Source organism: Salvelinus alpinus, chromosome 1 (genome assembly GCF_045679555.1).
Source record: "Salvelinus alpinus chromosome 1, SLU_Salpinus.1, whole genome shotgun sequence".
In the NCBI taxonomy this organism is placed as follows: Eukaryota; Metazoa; Chordata; class Actinopteri; order Salmoniformes; family Salmonidae; genus Salvelinus; species Salvelinus alpinus.
The window spans coordinates 81,879,605-81,904,568 of NC_092086.1; the positions used below are offsets into that span (position 1 = coordinate 81,879,605).

At 44.9% G+C, this 24,964-nt stretch overlaps 1 protein-coding gene across 1 annotated transcript; it reads left to right on the forward strand.

The window, feature by feature from the left end:
• Nucleotides 1–497: 497 nt before the first annotated feature.
• LOC139531609 (ras-like protein family member 10B) lies at nt 498–23,259 on the forward strand. Its single transcript, XM_071328227.1, has 4 exons — nt 498–952; nt 2,354–2,748; nt 8,220–8,344; nt 16,739–23,259. The coding sequence occupies exons 2-4, from the start codon at nt 2,527–2,529 to the stop codon at nt 17,007–17,009; spliced, it is 618 nt and encodes a 205-aa protein (XP_071184328.1). The 5' UTR covers nt 498–952; nt 2,354–2,526; the 3' UTR covers nt 17,010–23,259.
• The last annotated feature ends 1,705 nt before the right edge of the window (nt 23,260–24,964 follow it).

Consider the following 24,964-nt stretch of genomic DNA (forward strand, 5'->3'; position numbering starts at 1 on the left):
TGGAATAATGAACATGCTTGATAATAGTTAGGCTACAAAACCCTAATACCCGTCCGAATAGGGCTAAAACATGGCAAAGAATACGGTTATCAGCGTAGAGTGCGCGGCATCATCCCATGGAATCCGTCAAGGCTGCACACAGCAGAAATATCCCTGAAATATTATAGTATATTATATTGTAGCATAATATTATAGCATCATGCGCATGTCAGCCCTCTAGAACGTAAATGTAGTCTTCCTAGTAGGACTGCAATAATCAGGTGGTGTGTATGTGTGTGCGCATCTGTTTTAGGAATCGAGCAAGAGTCGACTCATATGACTCCAACCACAGGAGTCTGAGTCGAGCAAGAGTCTACTTTTTTCGACTCCAAAATCCAGGAGTTGTGCACCACTAAGTAAAAGATTGTGAAAGGTGACTTGGGCCAGACAGGTATGTGGCACGTGGTTACTTAGCAACAGTGTCAAAATATACTGTTGCTAAGAAACAGCCTCCTTACTGCCCATCGGGTTCACATGTTTCTCAACACACTTGAGTTATTATCTGACACATCTCTGGCAGTGGCAACCCTTTTCATTCTCGTGCGGACCGACCTTTCCCTAAAAGGCTTGATTATTCACTACATATCGGCTGTTGGTTGTTAACACCTCATCTGACAATTAAGCTACAGCAGACGTGATGTGATAGCCTACATTAGCCTACACACTTTAAGGTCTCACCCTTTTTTGCTGCCTGCAATATCTGACAGGCGTTTCGACCGCGTGCCGCCTCTCCACTATCGAGAGAGGAGGTTTTATCTTTAGGACTCTTCACTGTATCCACCTGAGCCACTTATCTTTCAGTGGGAAGCCAACGAATGAGGTTATACACACATCAGCATCACCGCAGGTGTATCCGCAGCAGCACTTTGGAATCTACACATTTCTCCGCATCGGCACCATAGTTGTGCGCACGGTAAGATTGTAGTAGCCTATTATTTCTAATAATTTAGTTTAGAGATGCAGCTAAGGTGGTCTATTTAGATTAACTTTATCCTTAATTTTTACAGATCTACCTGCTTTTATTCTCACAAAGTTGGGATGTAATTCTGATGCCTAAGTTTAATTTTGCATTTCATGAAAACCTCTTAGCTAACCATAAAGCCTATCAAAAGATGGTGTCAACATGTTTTTGTTTTTTAATATGTGATTGTGCTATTTTGCCTGATCAAATAGCATACTAGGCTACTGGAATTCTTTCACCCAATATTTATTAATTTTGTGCATTTAGTTTCTACGTTGGTGAGTATGTCTTTGCGCAGTTACTCATGTCGGTTCCGTGTAGTTTTTGAATAATAGTGTTATTAGATATTATTCTACTAATTCGGGTAGGCCTATATATTTGGGTTCTGATGGTGTAAGACAGTTGAACTAAGCTCGCGAGGCATAGAGTACACTAAGTGTAATTCTTCAAGAATCAATGGTTATATATCATTAATAAAAAAATCTAAGAATGGATGTAGCAACTGTAGATTCTCCATTTAATTTGTTGGAATGGCAACTTGTTTGGATGGTGATTGTTGTCTTCTAAAAAATTAAGTTAATGATGATGGTGCAGCTTCAGATATAGTATTGGTGGTAATCTTATGAAGCATAGAGAGATTATTGTAGTTGTGCTCATTTCGTAGATTAATCATTCAACGTTTTTTCAAGTGGTAATGATGTGATGCTTTATTAATACTGCATCTGTCATTAATGGGATCAGTACATGTAGCTGTTCTAAAATAAATCTTAGTCTAGTCTCTTAACGCTCTACTGGCTCCAAAACTGCAAGGGAGAGTTGTAGCATCTCCAATAAACCATCTGGAAAACAATACAGTGATTTAAGTGACTAAATAAATATTTTGTCACATTTCATTCGAGCTTACAATTTTTGTCAATCTCATTTAGACTGCACAGTGACGTCTTTGGTTTTCACAGAATATCTTATTTAATCTACCCAGAGTGTCCTTGTGTATAGGATTTCTATTTTTAGTTGGTTGCTTAGCAGCATAGTGCTTTTGTTTCCTTTTGTAGATGAATGAAAGGCATGCAGTGGTAAAAATAATGCACTTTCCAAAAGAACCTCTACTTTCATGTACAAGTACAGAGTGATCCAGGAAATGGTGGAGCGATTTCTGCATAGTGCTTCTTTAAGCTCCAAATGAACTAAATAACCCATACCTGTTTGGTGTGTTCCCCTTTTCTGTCTTCCTCCTACTCTCTCTCTCCAATCTCGCTCTTCCAATCTCTTCAATCCCGCTCCCTCCCCCTCGCTCTCTTTACCTCTCACTCCCCAATTCCCTTTTCTACCCTCTCTCCTCTCCCAATCCTCTAGTGTGATAGGGGGTGTTGGTGGCCTATGAATGGGGCTGAGCGTGCCCCCCACCACCACAGCTGCCTCTGCACCCGTGGGGACTATGCGTTGCACAACCCTGAATGCACTAGCCAGTGGTTTGCGAGAACAGGGAAGGGGGTGGAACGTCGGCAGGGGGTCAAGGGGGGCGCAGCATGCCCCCTCCCTTCCGCATCGCTGTGCTGGGGGCGCAGGGCGTGGGCAAGACTGCCATCGTGCAGCGCTTCCTCCACGATGACTACAGCGAGGCGCCTGTCCCGGCAACCAGCCGTGCCCGCCAGGTCCACCTGTCGGCTGCCGTGCTCAATGGCCACGTGCACAACTTGCAGATCACCGACTATCCTGCAATCACCAGCTTCCCCTGCAGCTCACTGCAGGTACTGTCCCACTGAAGCACAATAGTGATGGGAACTGATGTGTGTGGCAGGCTAGACATTGTAGCAAGGTGAAAGGTCCAGTTTAATGTCAGGACATGAGGAGACGAGGAGAGGAAGCCACTGTCAGTGGGTTCATCTTAATAGAGTGGTTTCCTTCTGCTTTGATGCTATCTGTGCCCTGCTATCTAAATGTATCTACATTGGCATAACATACACACACACACATAGATCTGACAGGGGTAGATAAGAGGACAACATGCTCTCTGTATTCACCTGGAATGTCATTTCTCCTCAAGTTCAAATACACTATATATACAACAGTATGTGGACACCTCTTTAAATGAGTGGATTCAGCTATTTCAGCCACACCCGTTGCTGACATGTGTATAAAATCAAGCACACAGCCATGCAATCTCCATAGACAAACATTGGCAGTAGAATGGCCTTACTGAAGAGCTCAGTGACTTTCAACGTGGCACTTTCATAGGATGCCACCTTTCCAACAAGTCAGTTCGTCAAATTTCTGCCCTGCTAGAGCTGCCCCGGTCAACTGTAAGTGCTGTTATTGGGAAGTGGAAATGTCTAGGAGGAACAACGGCTCAGCCGCGAAGTGGTAGGCCACACAAACTCACAGAATGGGACGGCCAAGCGCTGAAGAGCGAAGCGCATAAAAATCGTCTGTCCTTGGTTGCAACACTCATTACCGAGTTCCAAACTGCCTCTGGAAGCAACGTCAGCACAATAACTGTTCGTTGGGAGCTTCATGAAATTAGTTTCCATGGCCAAACAGCCTTACATAAGCCTAAGATCACCATACACAATGCCAAGCGTCGGCTGGAGTGGTATAAAGCTTGCCGCCATTGGATTCTAGAGCAGTGGACACGCGTTCTCTGGAGTGATGAATCACGCTTCACCATCTGGCAGTCCCACGGATGAATCTGGTAGTTTGGTGACACCCTGTACACAGAGGTTGGGCAAAAACCCAGCCCTGGAAGTTTCTCATCCTCAGGAGGCCAAGAGGTACTGCTGAGATAGTGGATGCCATCAACCCCAGCACTCGGAGGCATGTCTTGAACGTGACCGAGCGCCTCCTGTTGAACAAGGAGAGGCACTCTCAGAACGGCATGATGCAATCCTCCGAGGGTGTCCGAGAGACAATCCAGCATTACGCCTTGGTACTATCTGAGTTGGCACCAAATAGCTCCTTTTCTGATTGATCTTGAACCATATACGTCGTGTTTGGCACCACTTGCAAAGCAGGTAATCATCTGTATAGGACACCTCAGCCGGCTTGATTCTCAGTGGTGTGAATGTTGCCTCTACACACTTTCTGAACGTTCAGGGAGCTGGCGCAAGCCCAAATGGTATTCATAGACTGTGTCTTCAAAAGAAAACCTTAAAAACCTCCTGTCCTGCAGGTCGACTGAGGTGAACCAGTCACCTCGATGAAAAGACAGAGACAGCATGTTGAATGTAAGCATACGCAACTTTGTCAGATAGCTGTTTAGTACCCATCGCCCCAGAACAGGGGCGAACCACTCCCCTTTTTTTGTGAACAAGGAAGTACCGGGTGTAGAAGCCAGGGTGGCTCTCTTCCACTTGTATAGCCGATCGTTTCTTTGCATAATCAAGAGGTGATTTTCTGCTTTAGTATGTGTGCCCGAGTCGCCAGTCGCTGCTGAGTCCAAAATTCTGCTTGAACTTGAGCCGGGGGGAGAGCCGTGGCATGGCGGGCACTCGGGGGTAGAGTAGATTCCCTCCGTCTTCCTTGAGAGTGAACGCATTAGAATGGGTCGCGGCACAAAGTGAAGGGTTCTACCCAAGAGTCTGTGCTCCACCCGAGAGGTGGCAGGCCAGAACTTGGAGTGAACTGTTGGCTGCCCTTCTCTGCATCAGGGGGCGTACCCCTAGGTCGGGCACCCCTTCTTCCCTGCAGGGGAATCAAATGTGTGGGACCTAGATGCGGCTGCAGAAAAGGACAGTTTTCCCCATTGGCGGTGCCTGTTTGGGAATCCGAACTGTGGGGTTGGTGCATGCTGTGTCGCTGGAAGCCTCCTGTGGAAAGCCCTGGTACCAGCGAATTTGTCTGGGTTAGGCTTGCTGATAGCTGGGAGATTATGCATCTCTAGCATCAAATCGGTCTGATAAACCAGCCGAGGCCCAGCTCCTCCATGTCCTTTACATTCATGCTGGCAAAAAGTCTGGTTTGGACCTTGTCGGTCGAGGGTTTGTCCCAATTGCATTTGGCTTCCGCTATTCAAGCTGGGATAGCTGGGAGGAGTTACTTGCTTGGGTCGGTGCGAGAGGGGAGTTTCCGTCCATCGTACCAGTCCATCTCTGCGCTGCCACTCCCCATGGGTTTGGGCCACTCAATACTGAGTCTGGTCGCTGCCCGTTTGCAGACATCAAGGAGCGAATATCTATCATCCGCCATCGATGCCCCGCTAAGGATGAAATAGGGACTAGAGGTAACAGCTTGCACCTCTTCGTGCTCTTCTTCCTCTGCTGTTTGGAGGAGGTTGGTCATACCCTCGCCATCGCCATGGGTCTGTGAAGTAGTCTCCCTACTCGAAGGCAGTGTGTGAGATGAGCCACATAGTGCTGCTCAGCACACTCTCCGGCAGCAAAAAAACTGCTGGAGAAAAAAACACAATGGATGCATGACTGGGGATTATTGAACACTGCTTCTGCGTGTTCGAGACCTAGGCAGACGACACACAGGGGTGAGTGTCTTTGCCAGCTATGGTTGCTCCGTATGGGCATGGTTGTGCTGGGGCAGGGGCCGGGGTCTTGCTCGGTACCCAATGGGCTGAGCTAGCAGGCTCCATGGCTCCAAAAAACGTCTATCAAAGGGAAACGTAGAACAAAGGGAAACGTCACTCACGTTCGCCACTTGGGCTAGTAGCATAGCTAATTACCATAGTGCTAACCAGATAATTTAATTCTTTAAAGGGATACTTCAGGATTTTGTCACTAAAGCCCTTGATCTACTTCCCCAGACTCAGATTAACTTGTGGATTCCATGTTTATGTCTCTGCATCCAGTATAAAGGAAGTTAGCGATAGTTTCACATGCCAATGCCAACTAGCGTTAGCGTAATGATTGGAAGTCTACAGGAACAGCTAGCATTCCCACAAGCTTCCAGTTATTGCGCTAATGATAGTTAGCAACTTGCTTTAAACTGCACACAGACATACATTTTTTGATCCACGAGTTCATCTGACTCTGTGGAAGTAGATAAAATCATTGCCAAAATCACAAAGTATTCCTTTTACAATGTGAACGTAGCTAGCTTTCGCCTCGTGTTAGCCAAAGAAAGCTAGCTCTATGTTGATCTTGAGACGAACAAAAGCGTGGCTCTCATTCGGTAAGCAGAGAGCGAGCTAGTAAGTCTACCCTTCCAGGTAAAAAAGCTAGTCGGTAGGCTAGCTATCCAGGTTAGCTAAGCCCTGCAGCTAAGTTAGCCAAGTCTCAGCAACTAGCTGTGTGATGCTACAGTAGCTACCTAAGGAGACAAAGGAAGAAAAATCAACAAAGCTAATTGTTACCCGAAGTGAAAACTTTCCTTTCTGTAAAGTCACCCAACACAGAAGAGGAGAGCAAGCTAGAGTATAACTCTTCCGTGAAAAGAGAATGATCAGAGGGCGGGCGAGTGGCTCTTTAGTATTAGGGGAGGAGCTACCTCATTTGCCACTCGACCTGTCTGGGTCAGACAGATGTGTATGATTGGTTCTTCGCGCTACTTAGAGTTTCTGGTGAATCCCACTGTGAGATATTGAAACAAATAATTCAAAGAGAACCGCTGTTTGGGGTAAAACTTCAATCACTTCACATTTTACACTCTACTGCTAATTTATACAACCTGGTCTCGGAGCATTTCGCATTATTCTATACGTAAATCCGATACTCTCCATTTACAGCGAACAAAAATATAAACATAGTACATCCAACAAGCCTCACAAGCGCAGACCACGTGTAACCACGCCAGCCAGGTCCTCCACGTCCGGCTTCTTCACCTGCGGGATCGTCTGAGACTAGCCACCCAGACAGATGATGAAACTGTGGATTTGCACGACCAAAGAATCTCTGCACAAACTGACTGCAGTTTGGCGTCGTAACCGACTTCAGCGGGCAAATACTCACCTTGGATGGCCACTGATATGCTGGCGAAGTGTGCTCTTCACCGATGAAGCCCGGTTTCAACTGTACCGGGCAGATGGCAGACAGCGTGTACGGAGTCGTGTGGGCGAGCAAACAGAGTGCCCCTTGTTGGCGGTGGGGTTATGGTGTGGGCAGACATAAGCTACGGACAATGAACACAATTGCATTTTATCGATGGCAATTTGAATGCCCAGATAAACCGTGATGAGATCCTGAGGCCCACTGTCGTGCCATTCATCCACCACCACCACCTCATATTTCAGCATGATAATACACGGCCCCATGTCACAATGATCTGTACACAATTCCTGAAAGCGGAAAATATCTCAGTTCTTCCTTGGCCTGCATACTCATTAGACATGTCACCAATTGAGCATTTATGGGATGCTCTGGATTGACATGTATGATGGCGTGTTCCAGTTCCCGCCAATATCCAGCAACTTTGCACAGCCATTGATGAGGAGTGGGACAACATTCCACAGGCCACAATCAACAGCCTGATCAACACGCACATACAGCTAACATTAGCAAGCTAGCTAACATTAGTCACATAGCTATCATTTGTAACATATCATACGTTTAGCACATTTGTTACAGATTGTATGCTTCGCAAATTCGCCAAATTCGTAACTTATAACACATTTTGAAAATGTGTAACTTATTGTATGCTTTGCAATTTCGTAACATATAATATGAATTGTAATTCGTAAACATATCATACGAAATGGAGTGACCCGGATTTACGTACAGAATAATACGAAATGCTCTGAGACCAGGTTGATTTATATAGTAATCAGTGTTTCATTTGCACTGTGGAGGTGCTTGATGTGTTTTTGAAAAGCTATCCAAGGCAAGCCCTAGCTTGCAAACAATATTTCTCACAGCGAGGAGCCAATAATAAAGCAGAAATTCAATTACAAAAAGTTTGAATTCAATAAGAGAGCAGATTGTGTTCTGGTCATATTGATCAGACAGTAAGCTATGTTGCAAGTCATTTAAACAAATGAACTAGACTAATATCATTCTCAAAAGCTGTGTGTGTGTGTGCGTGCATGAGTGTGTACAGAATAGGTGAAAACTATTGGTCCTCCATGCATCTATTTAAAATAAAATTCTCAGCCAAATTAAACATTTATAAAACAGTGCTATCAGACTTTTACTAGACAAAAGGAAGGTTAATTTGTGTTGCTTCGTAATGAGAGATCTCCCTATGTCTTCTCTCCTCCCCTTTCTATTCTTGCTAAAATGTTATTTTAGCAATTTTTCTTCTCCTTTCTTCACTTTTCTATTTTCTTCCCTCCCTCCTCCAGGAGTGGACAGACACCTGCTGCAGAGGAATCCGCAGCGCTCACGTCTACATCCTGGTCTATGACATCTGCTGCTTCGACAGCTTCGAATACGTCAAGACTATGCGCCAGCAGATCCTAGAGACCAGGTGAGGACACGGCCTGCATGACAAATAGGAACCAGCTCCAGCTGGCACCGGTTCTTTGAACAGACGTAATTACGGCTCGCTATGCAATCAGGAGCCCCCACCGCCACACGCACAGAGAACATTTGTTTAACATTTGGACTGAAATCAACATGAGTGGCTCAGACTGCCATGGTCAAGTGTCTTCATAATCACTTTGGCTTCTCTTCACAATTCCTCTATTGTCTTTTTGCTCTTTTGTGTGTTCTTTTGAATTCGGTATCCTATGGATGTTGCTGAAAGCGAATGGCAGTGTGGAGTGGTGTGATGAAAACAGTTTTAACAACACCCACTCTACAGACACTCACAATATACACTAGACACTTAGCAGACATTCACTCACTTGTTACAACAATAGTCTTTCACAGTGGTTATCTTACCATAATAAAATAAGTTGAGTCACAGTCTGAAAGAACCATTTTATTTCACCTTTATTTAACGAGGTAGGCTAGTTGAGAACAAGTTCTCATACACAACTGCGACCTAAAGCAAAGCAGTGCAACACAGACAGAGTTAGTCATGGAATAAATAAACATAGTCAATAATACAATAGAAAAAGTCTATATACAGTGTGCGCAAATGAGGTAGGATAAGGAAGGTAAGGCAATAAATAGGCCAAAGTGGCGAAATAATTACAATATAGCAATTAAACACTGGAGTGATAGATGTGCAGAAGATGAGTGTGCAAGTAGAGATACTGGTGTGCAAAGGAGCAAAATAAATCAAATAAATAACACTATGGGGATGAGGTAGTTGGATGGACTATTTACAGATGGGCTATGTACAGGTGCAGTGATCTGTGAGCTGCCCTGACAGCTGGTGCTTAAAGTTAGTGAGGGAGATATGAGTCTCCAGCTTCAGAGATTTTTGCAGTTCGTTCCAGTCATTGGCAGCAGAGAACTGGAAGGAAATGTGGCCAAAGTAGGAATTGGCTTTGGGGGTGACCAGTGACATATACCTGCTGGAGCGCGTGCTACGGGTGGGTGCTGCTATGGTGACCAGTGAGCTGAGATAAGGCAGGGCTTTACCTAGCAAGGACTTATAGATGACCTGGAGCCAGTGGGTTTGGCGATGAATATGAAGCGAGAGCCAGCCAACGAGAGCATACAGGTCGCAGTGGTGGGTAGTATATGGGGCTTTGGTGACAAAACGGATGGCACTGTGATAGACTGCATCCAATTTGCTGAGTAGAGTTGGAGGCTATTTTGTAAATGACATCGCCGAAGTCAAGGATCAGTAGGATAGTCCGTTTTATGAGGGTATGTTTGGCAGCATGAGTGAAGGATGCTTTGCTGCGAAATAGGAAGCGGATTCTAGATTTAATTTTCGATTGGAGATGCTTAATGTGAGTCTGGAAGGAGAGTTTACAGTCTAACCAGACCCCTAGGTATTTGTAGATGTTCCGGATAGCGTCGAACAACATTGATGTATACGCTGATTCGGTGAGCGAGTTTATTAGCAAGTGCATCGGTGATGTTGTACCCATGGCGACAATTAAAACCTTCCCCAACCAGAAACTGTGGATTGATGGCAGCATTCGTGCAAAACTGAAAGCGCGAACCACTGCTTTTAATCAGGGCAAGGCGACCGGAAACATGACCAAATACAAACAGTATAGCTATTCCCTCCGCGTGTCAGTATAGAGACAAAGTAGAGTCGCAATTTAACGGCTCAGACACGAGAGGTATGTGGGAGGGTCAACAGTCAATCACGGATTACAAAAAGAAAACCAGCCCTGTTGCGGACCCCGATGTCTTGCTCCCAGACAAACTAAACAACTTCTTTGCTCACTTTGAGGACAATACAGTGCCACCGACACGGCCCGCTACCAAAACCTGCGGACTCTCCTTCACCGCAGCCAACGTGAGTAAAACATTTAAACGTGTTAACCCTCGCAAGGCTGCCGGCCCAGATGGCATCCCTAGCCGCGTCCTCAGAGCATGCGCAGACAAGCTGGTTGGTGTGTTTACGGACATATTCAATCAATCCCTATCCCAGTCTGCTGTTCCCACATGCTTCAAGAGGGCCACCATTGTTCCTGTTCCCAAGAAAGCTAAGGTAACTGAGCTAAACGACTATCGCCCCGTAGCACTCACTTCCGTCATCATGAAGTGCTTTGAGAGACTAGTCAAGGATCATATCACCTCCACCCTACCTGACACCCTAGACCCACTTCAATTTGCGTACCGCCCCAATAGGTCAACAGACGACGCAATCGCAATCACATTGCACACTGCCCTAACCCATCTGGACAAGAGGAATACCTATATAATAATGTTGTTCATTGACTACAGCTCAGCATTTAACACCATAGTACCCTCCAAACTCGTCATTAAGCTCGAGACCCTGGGTCTCGACCCCGTCCTGTGCAACTGGGTCCTGGATTTTCTGACGGGCCGCCCCCCAGGTGGTGAGGGTAGGAAACAACATCTCCACCCGCTGATCCTCAACACTGGGGCCCAACAAGGGTGAGGGCCCTCGGAGTGTGGTGTCAGGAAAATAACCTCACACTCAACGTCAACAAAACAACAGCAGAGGGAGCACCCCCCATCCACATCGACGGGACAGTAGTGGAGTAGGTGGAAAGTTCCTCGGCATACACATCACGGACAAACTGAAATGGTCCACCCACACAGACAGCGTGGTGAAGAAGCAACAGCGCCTCTTCAACCTCAGGAAGCTGAAGAAATTTGGCTTGTCACCAAAAACACTCACAAACATTTACAGATGCACAATCGAGAGCATCCTGTTGGGCTGTATCACCGCCTGGTACGGCAACTGCTCCGCCTACAACCGCAAGGCTCTCCAGAGGGTAGTGAGGTCTGCACAACGCATCATCGGGGGCAAATTACCTGCCCTCCAGGACACCTACACCACCCGATGTCACAGGAAGGCCAAAAAGATAATCAAGGACAACAACTACCCGAGCCACTGCCTGTTCACCCCTCATCCAAAAGGCGAGGTCAGTAAAGGTGCATCAAAGCTGGGACCAAGAGACTGAAAATCAGCTTCTATCTCAAGGCCATCAGACTAATTAACAGCCATCACTAACATTGAGTGGCTGCTGCCAACATACTGACTCAAATCTCTAGCCACTTTAATAATTAAAAATTGGATGTAATAAATGTATCACTAGTCAATTTAAACAATGCCACTTTCTATAATGTTTACATACCCTACATTACTCATCTCATATGTATATACTGTACTCTATACCATCTACTGCATCTTGCCTACGCAGTTCGGCCATCGCTCATCCATATATTTATATGTACATATTCTTATTCAATCCTTTACACTTGTGTTTAAGGTAGTTGTTGTGAAATTGTTAGAATACTTGTTAGTTATTACTGCATGGTCGGAACTAGAATCACAAGCATTTCGCTACACTCGCATTAACATCTGCTAACCATGTGTATGTGACCAATAAAATTTGATTTGATGTCCACATATTCTAAGTCAGAACCATCCAGACTAGTGATGCTGGATTGGCGGGCAGGTGCTGGTAGCGATCGGTTGAAGAGCATGCATTTAGTTTTACTTGCATTTAAGAGCAGTTGGAGGCCACGGAAGGAGTTGTATGGCATTGAAGCTCGCCTGAAGGTTAGTTAACACAGTGGCCAAAGAAGGGCCAGAAGTATACAGAATGGTTTCGTCTGCGTAGAGGTGGATCAGAGAATCACCAGCAGCAAGAGCGACATCATTGATGTATACAGAGAAAAGAGTCGGCGCGAGAATTGAACCTTGTGGCACCCCCATAGAGACTGCCAGAGGACCGGACAACAGGCCCTCCGATTTGACACACTGAACTCTATCAGAGAAGTAGTTGGTGAACCAGGTGAGGCAGTCAATTGAGAAACCAAGGCTGTTGAGTCTGCCGATAAGAATGTGGTGATTGACAGAGTCGAAAGCCTTGGCCCGGTCTATGAATACAGCTGCACAGTATTGTCTCTTATCGATGGAGGTTATGATATCGTTTAGGACCTTGAGCGTGGCTGAGGTGCACCCATGACCAGCTCGGAAACCAGATTGCGTAGCAGAGAAGGTACGGTGGGATTCGAAATGGTTGGTGATCTGTTTGTTAACTTGGCTTTCGAAGACCTTAGAAAGGCAGGGTAGGATAGATATAGGTCTGTAGCAGTTTGGGTCTAGAGTGTCTCCCCCTTTGAAGAGGGGGATGACCGTGGCAGCTTTCCAATCTTTGGGGGATCTCAGACGATACGAAAGAGACGTTGAATAGGCTAGTAATAGGGGTTGCAACAATTTCGGCTGATCATTTTAGAAAGAAAGGGTCCAGATTGTCTAGCCCTGCGGATTTGTAGGGGTCCAGATTTTGCAGCTCTTTCAGAACATCAGCTATTTGGATTTGGGTGAAGGAGAAACGGTGGATGCTTGGGCAAGTTGCTGTGGGGGGGTGCAGGGCTGTTGACCAGGGTAGGGGTGGCCAGGTGGGAAGCATGGCCAGCCGTAGATAAATGCTTATTGACATTCTCAATTATCGTGGATTTATGGGTGGTGACAGTGTTTCCTAGCCTCAGTGCAGTGGGCAGCTGGAAGGAGGTGCTCTTATTCTCCATGGACTTTACAGTGTCCCAGAACCTTTTGGAGTTTGTGCTGCAGGATGCAAATTTCTGTTTGAAAAAGCTAGCCTTTGCTTTCCTAACTGCCTGTGTATATTGGTTCCTAACTTCCATGAAAAGTTGCATATCGCGGGGGCTATTCGATGCTAATGCAGTAAGCCACAGGATGTTTTGTGCTGGTCAAGGGCAGTCAGGTCTGGAGTGAACCACGGGCTATATCTGTTCCTGGATCTACATTTTTTGAATGGGGCATGCTTATTTAAGATTGTGAGGAAAGCACTTTTTATAGAATAACCAGGCATCTTCTACTGACGGAATGAGGTCAATATCCTTCCAGGTTACCCGGGCCAGGTCGATTAGAAAGACCTGCTGGCTGAAGTGTTTTAGGGAGCGTTTGACAGTGATGAGGGGTGGTCATTTGACCGCAGACCCATTACGGACGCAAGCAATGAGGCAGTGATCGCTGAGATCCTGGTTGAAGACAGCAGAGGTGTATTTGTAGGGCAGGTTGGTTAGGATGATATCTATGAGGTTGCCTGTGTTTATGGATTTGTACCTGGTAGGTTCATTGATCATTTGTGTGAGATCGAGGACATCAAGCTTAGATTGTAGGATGGCCGGGGTGTTAAGCATGTCCCAGTTTAGGTCACCTAACAGCACAAACTTTGAAGGTAGATGGGCGGCAATCAAGTCACATATGGTGTCGAGGGCACAGCTGGTGGCAGAAGGTGGTCTATAGCAAGCGGCAACGGTGAGAGACTTGTTTCTGGAAAGGTGGATTTTTAAAAGTAGAAGCTCAAATTGTTTGGGCACAGACCTGGATAATAAGACAGAACTCTGCAGGCTATCTCTGCAGTAGATTGCAACTCCACTCACTTTGGCAGTTCTATCTTGTCGGAAAATGTTATAGTTAGAGATGGAAATTCCAGGGTTTTTGGTGTCCTTCCTAAGCCAGGATTCAGACATGGCTAGGACACCAGGGTTGGCAGAGTGTGCTAAAGCAGTGAATAAAACAAACTTAGGGAGGAGGCTTTTATTGTTAACATGCATGAAACCAAGGCTTTTACGGTTACAGAAGTCAACAAATGAGAGCGCCTGGGGAATGGGAGTGGAGCTAGGCACTACAGGGCCTGGATTAACCTCCACATCACCAGAGGAGCAGAGGAGGAGTAGGATAAGGGTACGGCTAAACGCTATAAGAACTGGTCGTCTAGTATGTTCGGAACAGAGAGTAAAAGGAGCAGGTTTCTGGGCGCCGTAGAATAGATTCAATGCATAATGTACAGACAAAGGTATGGTAGGATGTAAATACAGTGGAGGTAAACCTAGGCATTGAGTAACGATGAGAGAGGTATAGCAGAAGGGCTTTAGAGGGACGTCGCGACAGAAGAAGTCTGTTGTAGCCCCCTCGTGCGGTTACGTCGGCAGACCAGTCGTGATGGATCAGCAGGGGTCCGTGTAGTAAAAAGGTTCCAGTCCAATTGGAAAAATAGGTATAGTAGCCAAGCAATTTGCTGATGGACCTCTTCAGCTAACAGTCCGGGATGCTTTAGACAGCTAGCGGGCCGCGGCTAGCAGGCTAGCAGATGGGCATTCAGGGGACGTCGCGACGGAGGAGCCTGTTGAAAAAAAACCTCGGGCGGATTACGTCGGTAGTCCAGTCGTGATGGATCGGCGAGGCTCCGTATCGGCAATAAAAGGGGTCAAGGCCAATTGGCAAAATAGGTTTTGTAGCCCAAGGAGTGGCTGATGGACCTCTTCAGCTAGCCGGGAGATGGGCCTAGCATAGGCTAGCTCCAGGCTAATTGGTGCTAGCTTCGGGACAGAGATGTTAGCCAGGAGAAGCCAATCGGATAGCAGCTAGCTAGGTGCAATGATCCAGGTGAAGAGGTTCAGAGCTTGCGGTAGGAATCTGGAGATATGGAGAAAAAGAAGTCCGATAAGCTCTGGGTTGAATCGTGCTGTGCAGACTGGCAGGAGTTGTCCGGGCTAAAGGTTAGCTGATGATCGCTAGCAGTGGCTAGCTGACTACTAGCTAGTTAGCTGGCTAGCTGCTGTTGGGGGTTCCGGTTATAAAGTAAAGAAAATAGCAAAACCATACCACATTGGGTGAGGCGGGTTGCAGGAGAGTATGTTGAAGTTGGGGTTAAGAAAAATATAAAAAAATGTATGCGAAGAAAACAGATAAAGATATATACACGGGACATGACAAGATGAAAACAAAGACGCCTGACTGCTACGCCATCTTGGAATTCAAACTGCTATTGTAATAAAGACCTTGTAATATCTAACGTAGTATAAATTAGTTGTAATTCTTCATAACACACCATGGTGAAAATGTATCAAGGCATATGAGTTATTGTAGATTTGGCCTAACCAATCCTCTCGGCCTCAGTTATTGGAAAGTCAATAACGCTTCCTTTTGAATTTGCAAATCGTATCACCTTCGTGGCACTGGGATGTCAAAGTGGACGTCACAGCTGTTCCAGAGGTGACGTAGGGTCAGGGTGACGGTTACCTGTCATTGGCAGCAGTGATGGATATGAGATGTAGTTGTCCCATCAGCCTTGTTGCCTGCTGTCACATGGTGTGAGCATGAGGCCTTCAGTTAGCGCCCACTCTGACAGCGCCACGTTGCCAAGGCTACACAGAGGCTAATGGTGTCAGTGACAGCTCCTGTCACAGCCATTCATCTCCCAGTAATCCATTTATGACGTGGGCTCACCCAGTTATTATTATTATTACGCACAAATCATTTGATTTGTTCGATTTCCGTGCTAAAGGTTTAGCAGTGCATGCTTGTAAAATCAACGTTTGGAGCAGTAGGCTACATTCTTTTGAAATCAATACGAGAAGCAGAGTGGACAATCTCCCTCCATTGTCCTTTGCACATATTGTTGTCCCACACCATCATGTTGTTCATACTGTTAAAATTGCACCTTTTGCTTTTAAGGAACTGACAGCTTAGGAAAAGGTATTTATTTCCTAGAAAAGAGGGAACTATCATCATATGGAAGAGACAAAAGCTGAATGCAGAGTCTTGGGGATGGGGAGAGGAGAGTGACACCCTGGGATAGCAGGGAGAGCCCGGTGACAGCTTGTCAGTAAGATTCCAGACAAAGCCAGGCGCTGTAGACAGAACAAATGCATTAACCAAGCCCAGTGGAGCAGTGAAGGAGAGACGGGGAATTACAGTCAGCCACAACAGAGAATAGAGAAAAACACACACAATGAACACTCACCTCAGAAACCCAAGGTTTCAAACTTCCTCTGTAGGAGCTACCAGCATATTACTTTGACAAGATGGGGATCTGTGGGATTTTAAACCTTCCCTCGACTATAACTCAAGGTTTCTGTCAAGGTGTACTTTCATTAGTAAATTTGCGGAATTAAGAAAAGCCCTTGTTGAAAATGTCTGGGTTTTTAGTCATGAATATGTCCAAACAGAAACAGCCCTTTATCCTCTCCTTACGAAGAGTCAATTTTGGCCAGGGTTAACAGGGCAGGGGATTTGATAACTCTGCTTTAATAGCATCAACTATAACATCATAAAAACCCCTCAGGATATTTTTCTCAGATTTATCTTGACTGGGTGTGAAGGTTAAAATCTTGGGGTACAAACCTGTGTCAGTCATAGCTAAGCCTTGCTTTTATGTTATGCTGTTTTTTTGTTTAAATGTCTACAGAAAAGGACCCAGTGTGTGTGCCTGTCTTTAGCTGACCACAGGTGTTTAACCTCTCATTCTCACTGTTTTTGTCTCTCTTTTAATTTCTCCAGGGTGGTGGGCACAGGCGACACGCCCATCCTGATTGTGGGAAACAAACGGGACCTGCAGTGGGGGCGTGTCATCCCCCGCCATAACGTGTCCGACCTGGTTAGGAAGAACTGGAAGTGCGGCTACGTGGAGTGTTCAGCTAAGTACAACTGGCACGTGCTGCTGCTGTTTGGGGAGGCTATGCGCAGTGTGGTCTGTGCCCACTGCAAACACGTCCATGCCACCATTCGCTTTCAACGGGCACTGAGGAACGAACGCTGCACCCTCATGTGATTTACTCAGTGATGGTGGATGGGCACCGGAGTGGCATTGAGGGCCATTGGTACAATAAACCTCCTTAGGAACAGCTGAGAACTATTGATGATCACTGTGACTGACTACCATGACTGACCACGTTTCTGCCCAATGTGAAACTACAGTATTAAACACCCCTCTGTTTTGCTGCTGATATATGACATACTTGATCAGATGGAGAGTACTACCCTATCCATCTTTGTAAAGTGTCTTTGATCTTTTCTTGACTTGGAGGCAGTTAAACCAACATAAACCCGTGGCTGTACAATTTTGAACCCATCCAAGTGCACTAAAGAAACTTTCCAGCATCTGTTGTTTGACTAACCTGGGCGTTGATCAATGTATGACATTGCTAATGTCAAAGCCCCCTTTGGAGTGGGACTGAGGCTGGCATCTGCTGATGCGGGGGCAGGCAGACGGATCCTTCCGTTCCTGGGGCTCAGTGCATTCTCTTTCTCTGCACTGAAATGTCTTGAAGGTGCACACTGAATGTAAAGTCCTTAAAGGTAGCATTACGAATTCCATACCCAACCACTCAAACAAAACAAGCACAAACAAAGAACCCAACTGTCATTCAATTTAAGCCAATCGCAAAAGACCCTCTCCTTCACGCCTTCGGAAACCAAAACAAACAACCATAGGGACACAGTGTCCCACAGTGTTTAATCTTCTAATAGCTTACTAAACACTGACCGTCCTTACCAGAGAACTGTCTGTTTCATTTACTGAGGACACATCACTTTTTACCTCAGGGTTTCTAGTCCTTGGCGAAGGTATAAACAAGCCTAGTGAATTTCAAAGAGGATGGTGATATGTTATTTCGAGTAATATCACCAAATCCAATTAAACTTTTACGCTCCAACCGCAAACACAACCTTGTACATCGTAAATCTACAATTGTAGATGCACATAAGGGTGTTTAACACAATATAATGTGACAAAATACTTTTGTAAGGCACTGGATGTATTGTATATAAAGTGGTATTAATTGTTCTCAACACAACATACTCTATTGTCAAAGTGGAAGAAGATAAATAAAAATGTTTAACTAAAATAGTCATTGCATAAGTGTTCAGCCCCTTTGTTTAGGCAAGCCTAAATTAGTTCAGGAGTAACATTTGGCTTAACAAATCACATAAGAATTTTTAATGACTAACCCTTCGTCTGTCCTCCATATATACAACATCTGTAAGGTCCCTCAGTCAAATGGGTAACAATAACAAATCAGACATTGAATATCTCTTTAAGCATGGTCAAGTTAATAATTATGCTGTGGATTATGTATTAAACCACCCAGACTCATCAAAGACACAGTTATCCTTCTGAACTGGGCCACAGGACAGGAATGAAACTGCTCAGGGATGTCACCATGAGGCCATTGGGGATTTTAAAACCGCTACAGAGATCAATGGCTGTCATGGGAGAACACTGAGGATGGCTCAACAACATGACCTAAATGACAGTGAAAAGAAGAATTCAAATATACAGAATAAAAATATTCCAAAACATGCAACAATGCACTAAAGCAATACTGGAACAAACAGGAAAGGAATACACTTTTTTCCCTAAATGCAAAGCTTTACGTTTGGGTCAAATCCATCACAACACATCACTAAGTAACTCCCTCCTTATTTTCAAGCATGGTGGTGGCTGCAACATTGTATGGGTATGCTTAACATCGGCAAATACTGGGGAGTTTTTCAGGATAAAAATAAACGGGATGGAGTGTGTTTGGACAGGCAAAATCCTAGACAAAAACCTGCTTCGGGGCCTCACAAGTGGCGCAGCGGTCTAAGGCACTGCATTGCAGTGTTGCGGCGTCACTACAGCCTGGGGTTCGATCCCAGGCTGTCACAACCGGCCGTGACTGGGAGTCCAATAGGGCGGCTCACAATTGGCCTAGTGTCGTCCGGGTTAGGGGAGGGGGGCTTTATTCATCGTTCATCGTGCTCTAGCGACTCCTTGTTGGCAGGCCTGGCAGCTGCAGGCTGACTTTGGTCGTCAGTTGAACAGTGTTTCCTCCGACACATTGGTGCAGCTGGCTTCCGGGTTAAGCGAACGGGTGCAAAGAAGTGCAGCTTGGCGGATCATGTTCCGGAGGACGCATGACTCGACCTTCGCCTCCTCCGAGCCCGTTGGGGAGTTGACGTATTGAGATAAGATCGTAATCACGAAAGTGGGGAGAAAAGGTAGTAAAAATTACAAAAACAAAAAAAGTCTACCTGCTTCAGTCTGCTTTACACCAGACATTAGGAGAGGAATTCCCCTTCCAGTGGGACAATAACCTACAACACAGGGTCAAATCTACACTGGAGTTGCTTACCAAGAAGACAGTGAATATTCCTAAGTAGCCAAGTTTCAGTTTTAATTTAGGGCCTAGATTCAATCAGATCAAGCGTTAACCGGTGATAGCAGACAACTGAATAGCGGATGTTTTGGCGATGTCAGAGGTGGAACTACTTTGGAGCATTCAAATCTGAGTAGCTGCTCTTGCAATCATTGTCACTGAAGACATATCCTCAGAGAAAGTGTAGGCTATATAGAAAATGTTATGCTCAAATTGAAAAATTATTAAACAAAATAATGAGGATTTCTATTATCCTAATTGAGGTGTAGATTACATCTCACATACCAGTGTTCCAACTTGTAAACAAGTGTTACGAATCCTTTTGGCCCGACAATCTAGGGGGGGATGGTAATGGGACCCGTAACATAACTCATGCAAATTATAGTAGTGACAAAGAAAGAGTGAGAACAAAATAACCACGACAACTAATATCTACCGTCAAACACTCAGGGTTTATTTACAAACACACGGTAATGGGGCGAGCAGGAAAAAGGGGCTGAGCTGGACCCAAGGAATGAAACAATAAGCATCCAAAAACACCGCTAAGCTAGACTAGCCTATTTCAACAACAGCTAACTAACCAAAAAGTGGGTGGTCCGCCCAGTTCTAACTAGTGTATTTAACAAAGTTTACCTACGGGTAGCGTATGCCCATGGGCGACCTGTCTGGTTACCCCCTTTTCCCACCATCAAACAAACACCATAACCAAAAACAATACTCACAGGTGGGGACAAAGTGACATGTATCCTAAACCACACAAGAGATCTACAAACACATGGCATTTACAGAGAGATTGAGCTCTAGAGAACACAACTGACAGGGTTTTTAAACCAAGGGAAAGGGACTGTGATTGGGTAGGAGAAAAGGAGCAGGTGTCTTCTGATTAGCAACTGATTGATGACTGATTTAGGAATGATGATGGTCACCTGTGAGTAGGGGAGAAGGAGAGAAAAGAATACACAGGATACACACAGAATACTTGTATCCGTAACAACAAGGCTGCATGGGATTTCTGTTAATACCACTCCATGCAGCCAATGGCAATGTCCGCTTTAGGTATAATGCAGAGCCACTTGTGGATCTGACATCTCTAACGCAGTTCCACCGCTAACACCGTCAAAACAACCGCTATGTGGATGTCGGCTAAAGCGGATCTGATTGAATAGAGCCCTAAATCGGCTTGAAAATCTATGGCAAAACTTGAAAATTGCAGTCTAGACAGAATTTTGAAAAGAATAATGGACAAATATTGCACAATCCAGGTGTGCAAAGTTCTTATAGAATTACCCAAGGAGACTCACAGCTGTAATCAATGCCAAAGGTGTTTCTAACATGTAATGAATTAGGGAGTTGAATACTTATGCAACGACTATATTTTAGTTATTACATTTTTATAAATACTTTAATGCCACTTTGTAACACAATAAAATGTGAAGGAATGCAGTCTGAATACTTTTGCAAGGCACTTTGTACCTACAAACACAAGTCAAACCAAACCCTTGATACCAGCCTGTTAATTGAGATATTGTAAAAAGAGGTCTAAATCTGTCACAAACGTCGTAGTGAGGAGACCAAAGCACAGCGTGATGTGAATACATCTTCTTTTTAATAATGAAGAACACTTAACAAACAATACAAAATGACCGCTATAACACTGAGCGCAAACATGCAACATCACATAGACAATCACCCACAAAACAAACTGGAAATGGCAACCTAAATAGGATCCCCAATCAGAGACAACGATAAACAGCTGCCTCTGATTGGGAACCAATCTAGGCCACCATAGACCTACATAATGCCTAGACTACACACACACACACCTAGACATACCCAAAACCCTAGACAAGACAAAAACACACATACCACCCTCGTCACACCCTGACCTAACCAAAATAATAAAGAAAACAAAGATAACTAAGGTCAGGGCGTGACAAAATGTAATTAAATACTTTAGACAGTTGTTGCCAACATATCGGCCTGTTCAGGTTCTCTAAACTGCTAAATACAGCAATAAATACACATTCCCTGCTTGAATCCTGGCAACCTTTGATAAAAAAGTAAGCTAGAATTTGTTTTGGAATAAGGGGGAAATATAGGATACACTTGTTCCTAGAAGGTTGCATTCAATGAAAGGAGAATACTATTATGAAGAATACAATGCAGATACTAGCCTACCTGACTAGAACCACTTGTGTGTAAGACAGAGAGCGTTTGAATGGAACAAGATTTGTGTAATACTATAAGAAGATTGCTTCATGATATTGACAAACTGCCAAACTGCCAGGTGGCATAAGTATTTGATCTGTGTCTGGGCAATCACATTGGATAAGGAGACCCTCAAATGTCTGTAACAGCCCTCGAAATCAGAACAGCACTGAACTACTGTCATGTCCTGTGATTTTAACGATCCTCTTCCTAAATATAAAATGACTTTATATACTGTATGCTGATGAGCTACCTGACTGTGTATGATTACAAAGATGAATGTGAAATAGCACTGTGTTGATGTGAAGCTATAATTACGAAGTGCACAGACATCCTATTCGCCGCCCTTGCTGTCTCTGCCTGGCCGGTTCCCCTCTCTCCACTGGGATTCTCTGCCTCTAACCCTATTACAGGGGCTGAGTCACTGGCTTACTGGTGCTCTTTCATGCCGTCCCTAGGAGGGGTGCGTCACTTGAGTGGGTTGAGTTACTGACGTGATCTTCCTGTCTGGGTTGGCGCCCCCCCTTGGTTTGTGCTGTGGTGGAGATCTTTGTGGGCTATACTCGGGCTTGTCTCAGGATTGTAAGTTGGTGGTTGAAGATATCCCTCTAGTGGTGCGGGGGCTGTGCTTTGGCAAAGTGGGTGGGGTTATATCCTTCCTGTTTGGCCCTGTCCGGGGGTATCATCGGATGGGGCCACAGTGTCTCCTGACCCCTCCTGTCTCAACCTCCAGTATTTATGCTGCAGTAGTTTATGTGTCTGGGGGCTGGGGTCAGTTGGTTATATCTGGAGTACTTCTCCTGTCTTATCCGGTGTCCTGTGTGAATTTAAGTATGCTCTCTCTAATTCTCTCCTCTCTTTCTTTCTCTCTCTCTCTCGGAGGACCTGAGCCCTAGGACCATGCGTCAGGACTACCGGGCATGATGACTCCTTGCTGTCCCCAGTCCACCTGGACTTGCTGCTGTTCCAGTTTCAACTGTTCTGCCTGCGACTATGGAACCCTGACCTGTCCACCGGACGTGCTACCTGTCCCAGACCTGCTGTTTTCAACTCTCTAGAGACCGCAGGAGCGGTAGAGATACTCTTAATGATCGGCTATGAAAAGCCAACTGACATTTACTCCTGATTATTATTTGACCATGCTGGTCATTTATGAACATTTGAACATCTTGGCCATGTTCTGTTATAATCTCCACCCGGCACAGCCAGAAGAGGACTGGCCACCCCTCATAGCCTGGTTCCTCTCTAGGTTTCTTCCTAGGTTTTGGCCTTTCTAGGGAGTTTTTCCTAGCCACCGTGCTTCTACACCTGCATTGCTTGCTGTTTGGGGTTTTAGGCTGGGTTTCTGTACAGCACTTCGAGATATTAGCTGATGTACGAAAGGCTATATAAAATAAACTTTATTTGATTTTGGTCTGTTTCATGATTACGTCATAATAATTTGATACTCTACAGGTAGGTCTGTCTGGTTTATAATACATGCTAGAGAAACTCAACCGACTCTATAAGTCTCATAAAGACCACTGCCTTGAATTTACCCCACGGGTCATATTGACTTAGATACTTTTCCCTCCTCCACTGCCTGTATCATATCTTACCATTCCAATAAAATCATTTATTTTCAGGATACCTGTTGAATTTCCCAAGGTCTCAATGAATGCCCCTTCCCATGAGAACCATTATGCTGGTATTGCGAAGTGGTGTCTAAAATATCAGTATTTTTATTTAACCTTTTATTTAATTAACTAGGTAAGTAAATTCTTATTTACAATGACGGCCTATGGGACTCCTAATCATGGCCGGTTGTGATACAACCTGGAATCGAACCAGGGTCTGTAGTGATGCCTCTATCACTGAGATGCAGTGTCTTAGAACGCTGTGCCACTAGGGAGCCCTGGAGTATTGTGATCTACTGGAGGGGTATATTGAACCTGGGGGCGTCACAAGGAAATAACCAGCAGTTGTGAATTAGAAGATGTTTAAATGCTGTATTCAAACTAATCAATTGTTCAACAAACTCAACACGTGCCTGTTTTGAGAAATGAAGTTGCTGAAAAAACGACTGAATTTGAGTTCAAGGCTACTGGATGCTGATCCCTGGTATCTCCCAGTATGTATTGTTCTTCCTTAGTACAGTTCATCTGGGAGGTGTGTGTGTGTTTCGCTGGCCGGCCCCACAGACAGTGGCGGTAATTGAAGGAGTATTCCTAGTCAACTCAGAGGCGAGGAGCGTGACGTGAGAGCGAGCGGATGAGGAACAAGCACAGCTGCTTTAGTGCTACGGGCTTCAGCTTTGACAGGGATATTAATAGCTCCAGACTTGATCTTCCGAGCAGCATTTCGCCAGAGGGTTATTTATAAGTCTGCAGCCACATAACTCAATACACACAAGGTGACGAGGACAGCATCTGAGGTGAAGTGGAGCAATCAGAGGATGCTAAAGTAGCGACCCGCAGAACTGTTTAATGAGAGGGTCACTCCTGGGAGGCAGAGGTCAATTAAAAGAATAATGCCTTGAACGTTGATCAAAAACAATTACATTTTCAAAAATCTATTCAAAGTTAATTATCTGTGATTCAGCTCTTAAGACACACATACATCATGAATCTAAAACTTTCAAATCTTACATAAAAAATACATTAGCAAAAGAGTTTGTGGCTTCAGCCACCAAAGGTGTCCGATCTCATGCTGCGTGACTGTGTGCGAGGGTGTTAATGTCTATCTGTGTTTTTGAGAATGTGTGTGGATGTGTGTTTTCAGCCTTGTATCAATACTGGGTCTGTGGGTCTTGGTGAGATTCTCTGCTTATCTTCTGTGCTCTGATAGAACGGATCCTGGTGTAATGTGGGCAGCAGCTGTGAGACGCCTGACTGTCTACCCGCTGCCTCTGTTTGTGTTCCTTTGTGAGCGGAGTGCTACTGGGAGTCAACATTGAAGTGGAAATCTGACCTCCAAATTTCCCTTACATATAAAATCACAGGGAATTTAATACATTCAGCTTTTGGAGAATAGAGGAGAATGGTGGGGGAAAATTGCTATTTTCTTTTGGAATAAAGGCAAATATGATTACCAGAGCATTGAAGAAATAGTGTTGTGTTTTGGGTTAAAATATTTTTATCACGCAATGGAGTGCAGTGCACACAGGATAAGTGAAACATTTTGAACTGAAACTGAGTATTATAATTGAAAACATTTCTATTTGTTGAGGTGAATGATCCACTGAATGCTGATCATCTTTCACCACCACTCTGTGTGGTCTGATGCATCAAAAATTATGTAGTATACTATAGTACCTGTACAGTCGTGGCCAAAAGTTTTGAGAATGACACAAATATTAATTTCCACAAAGTTTGCTGCTTCAGTGTCTTTAGATATTTTT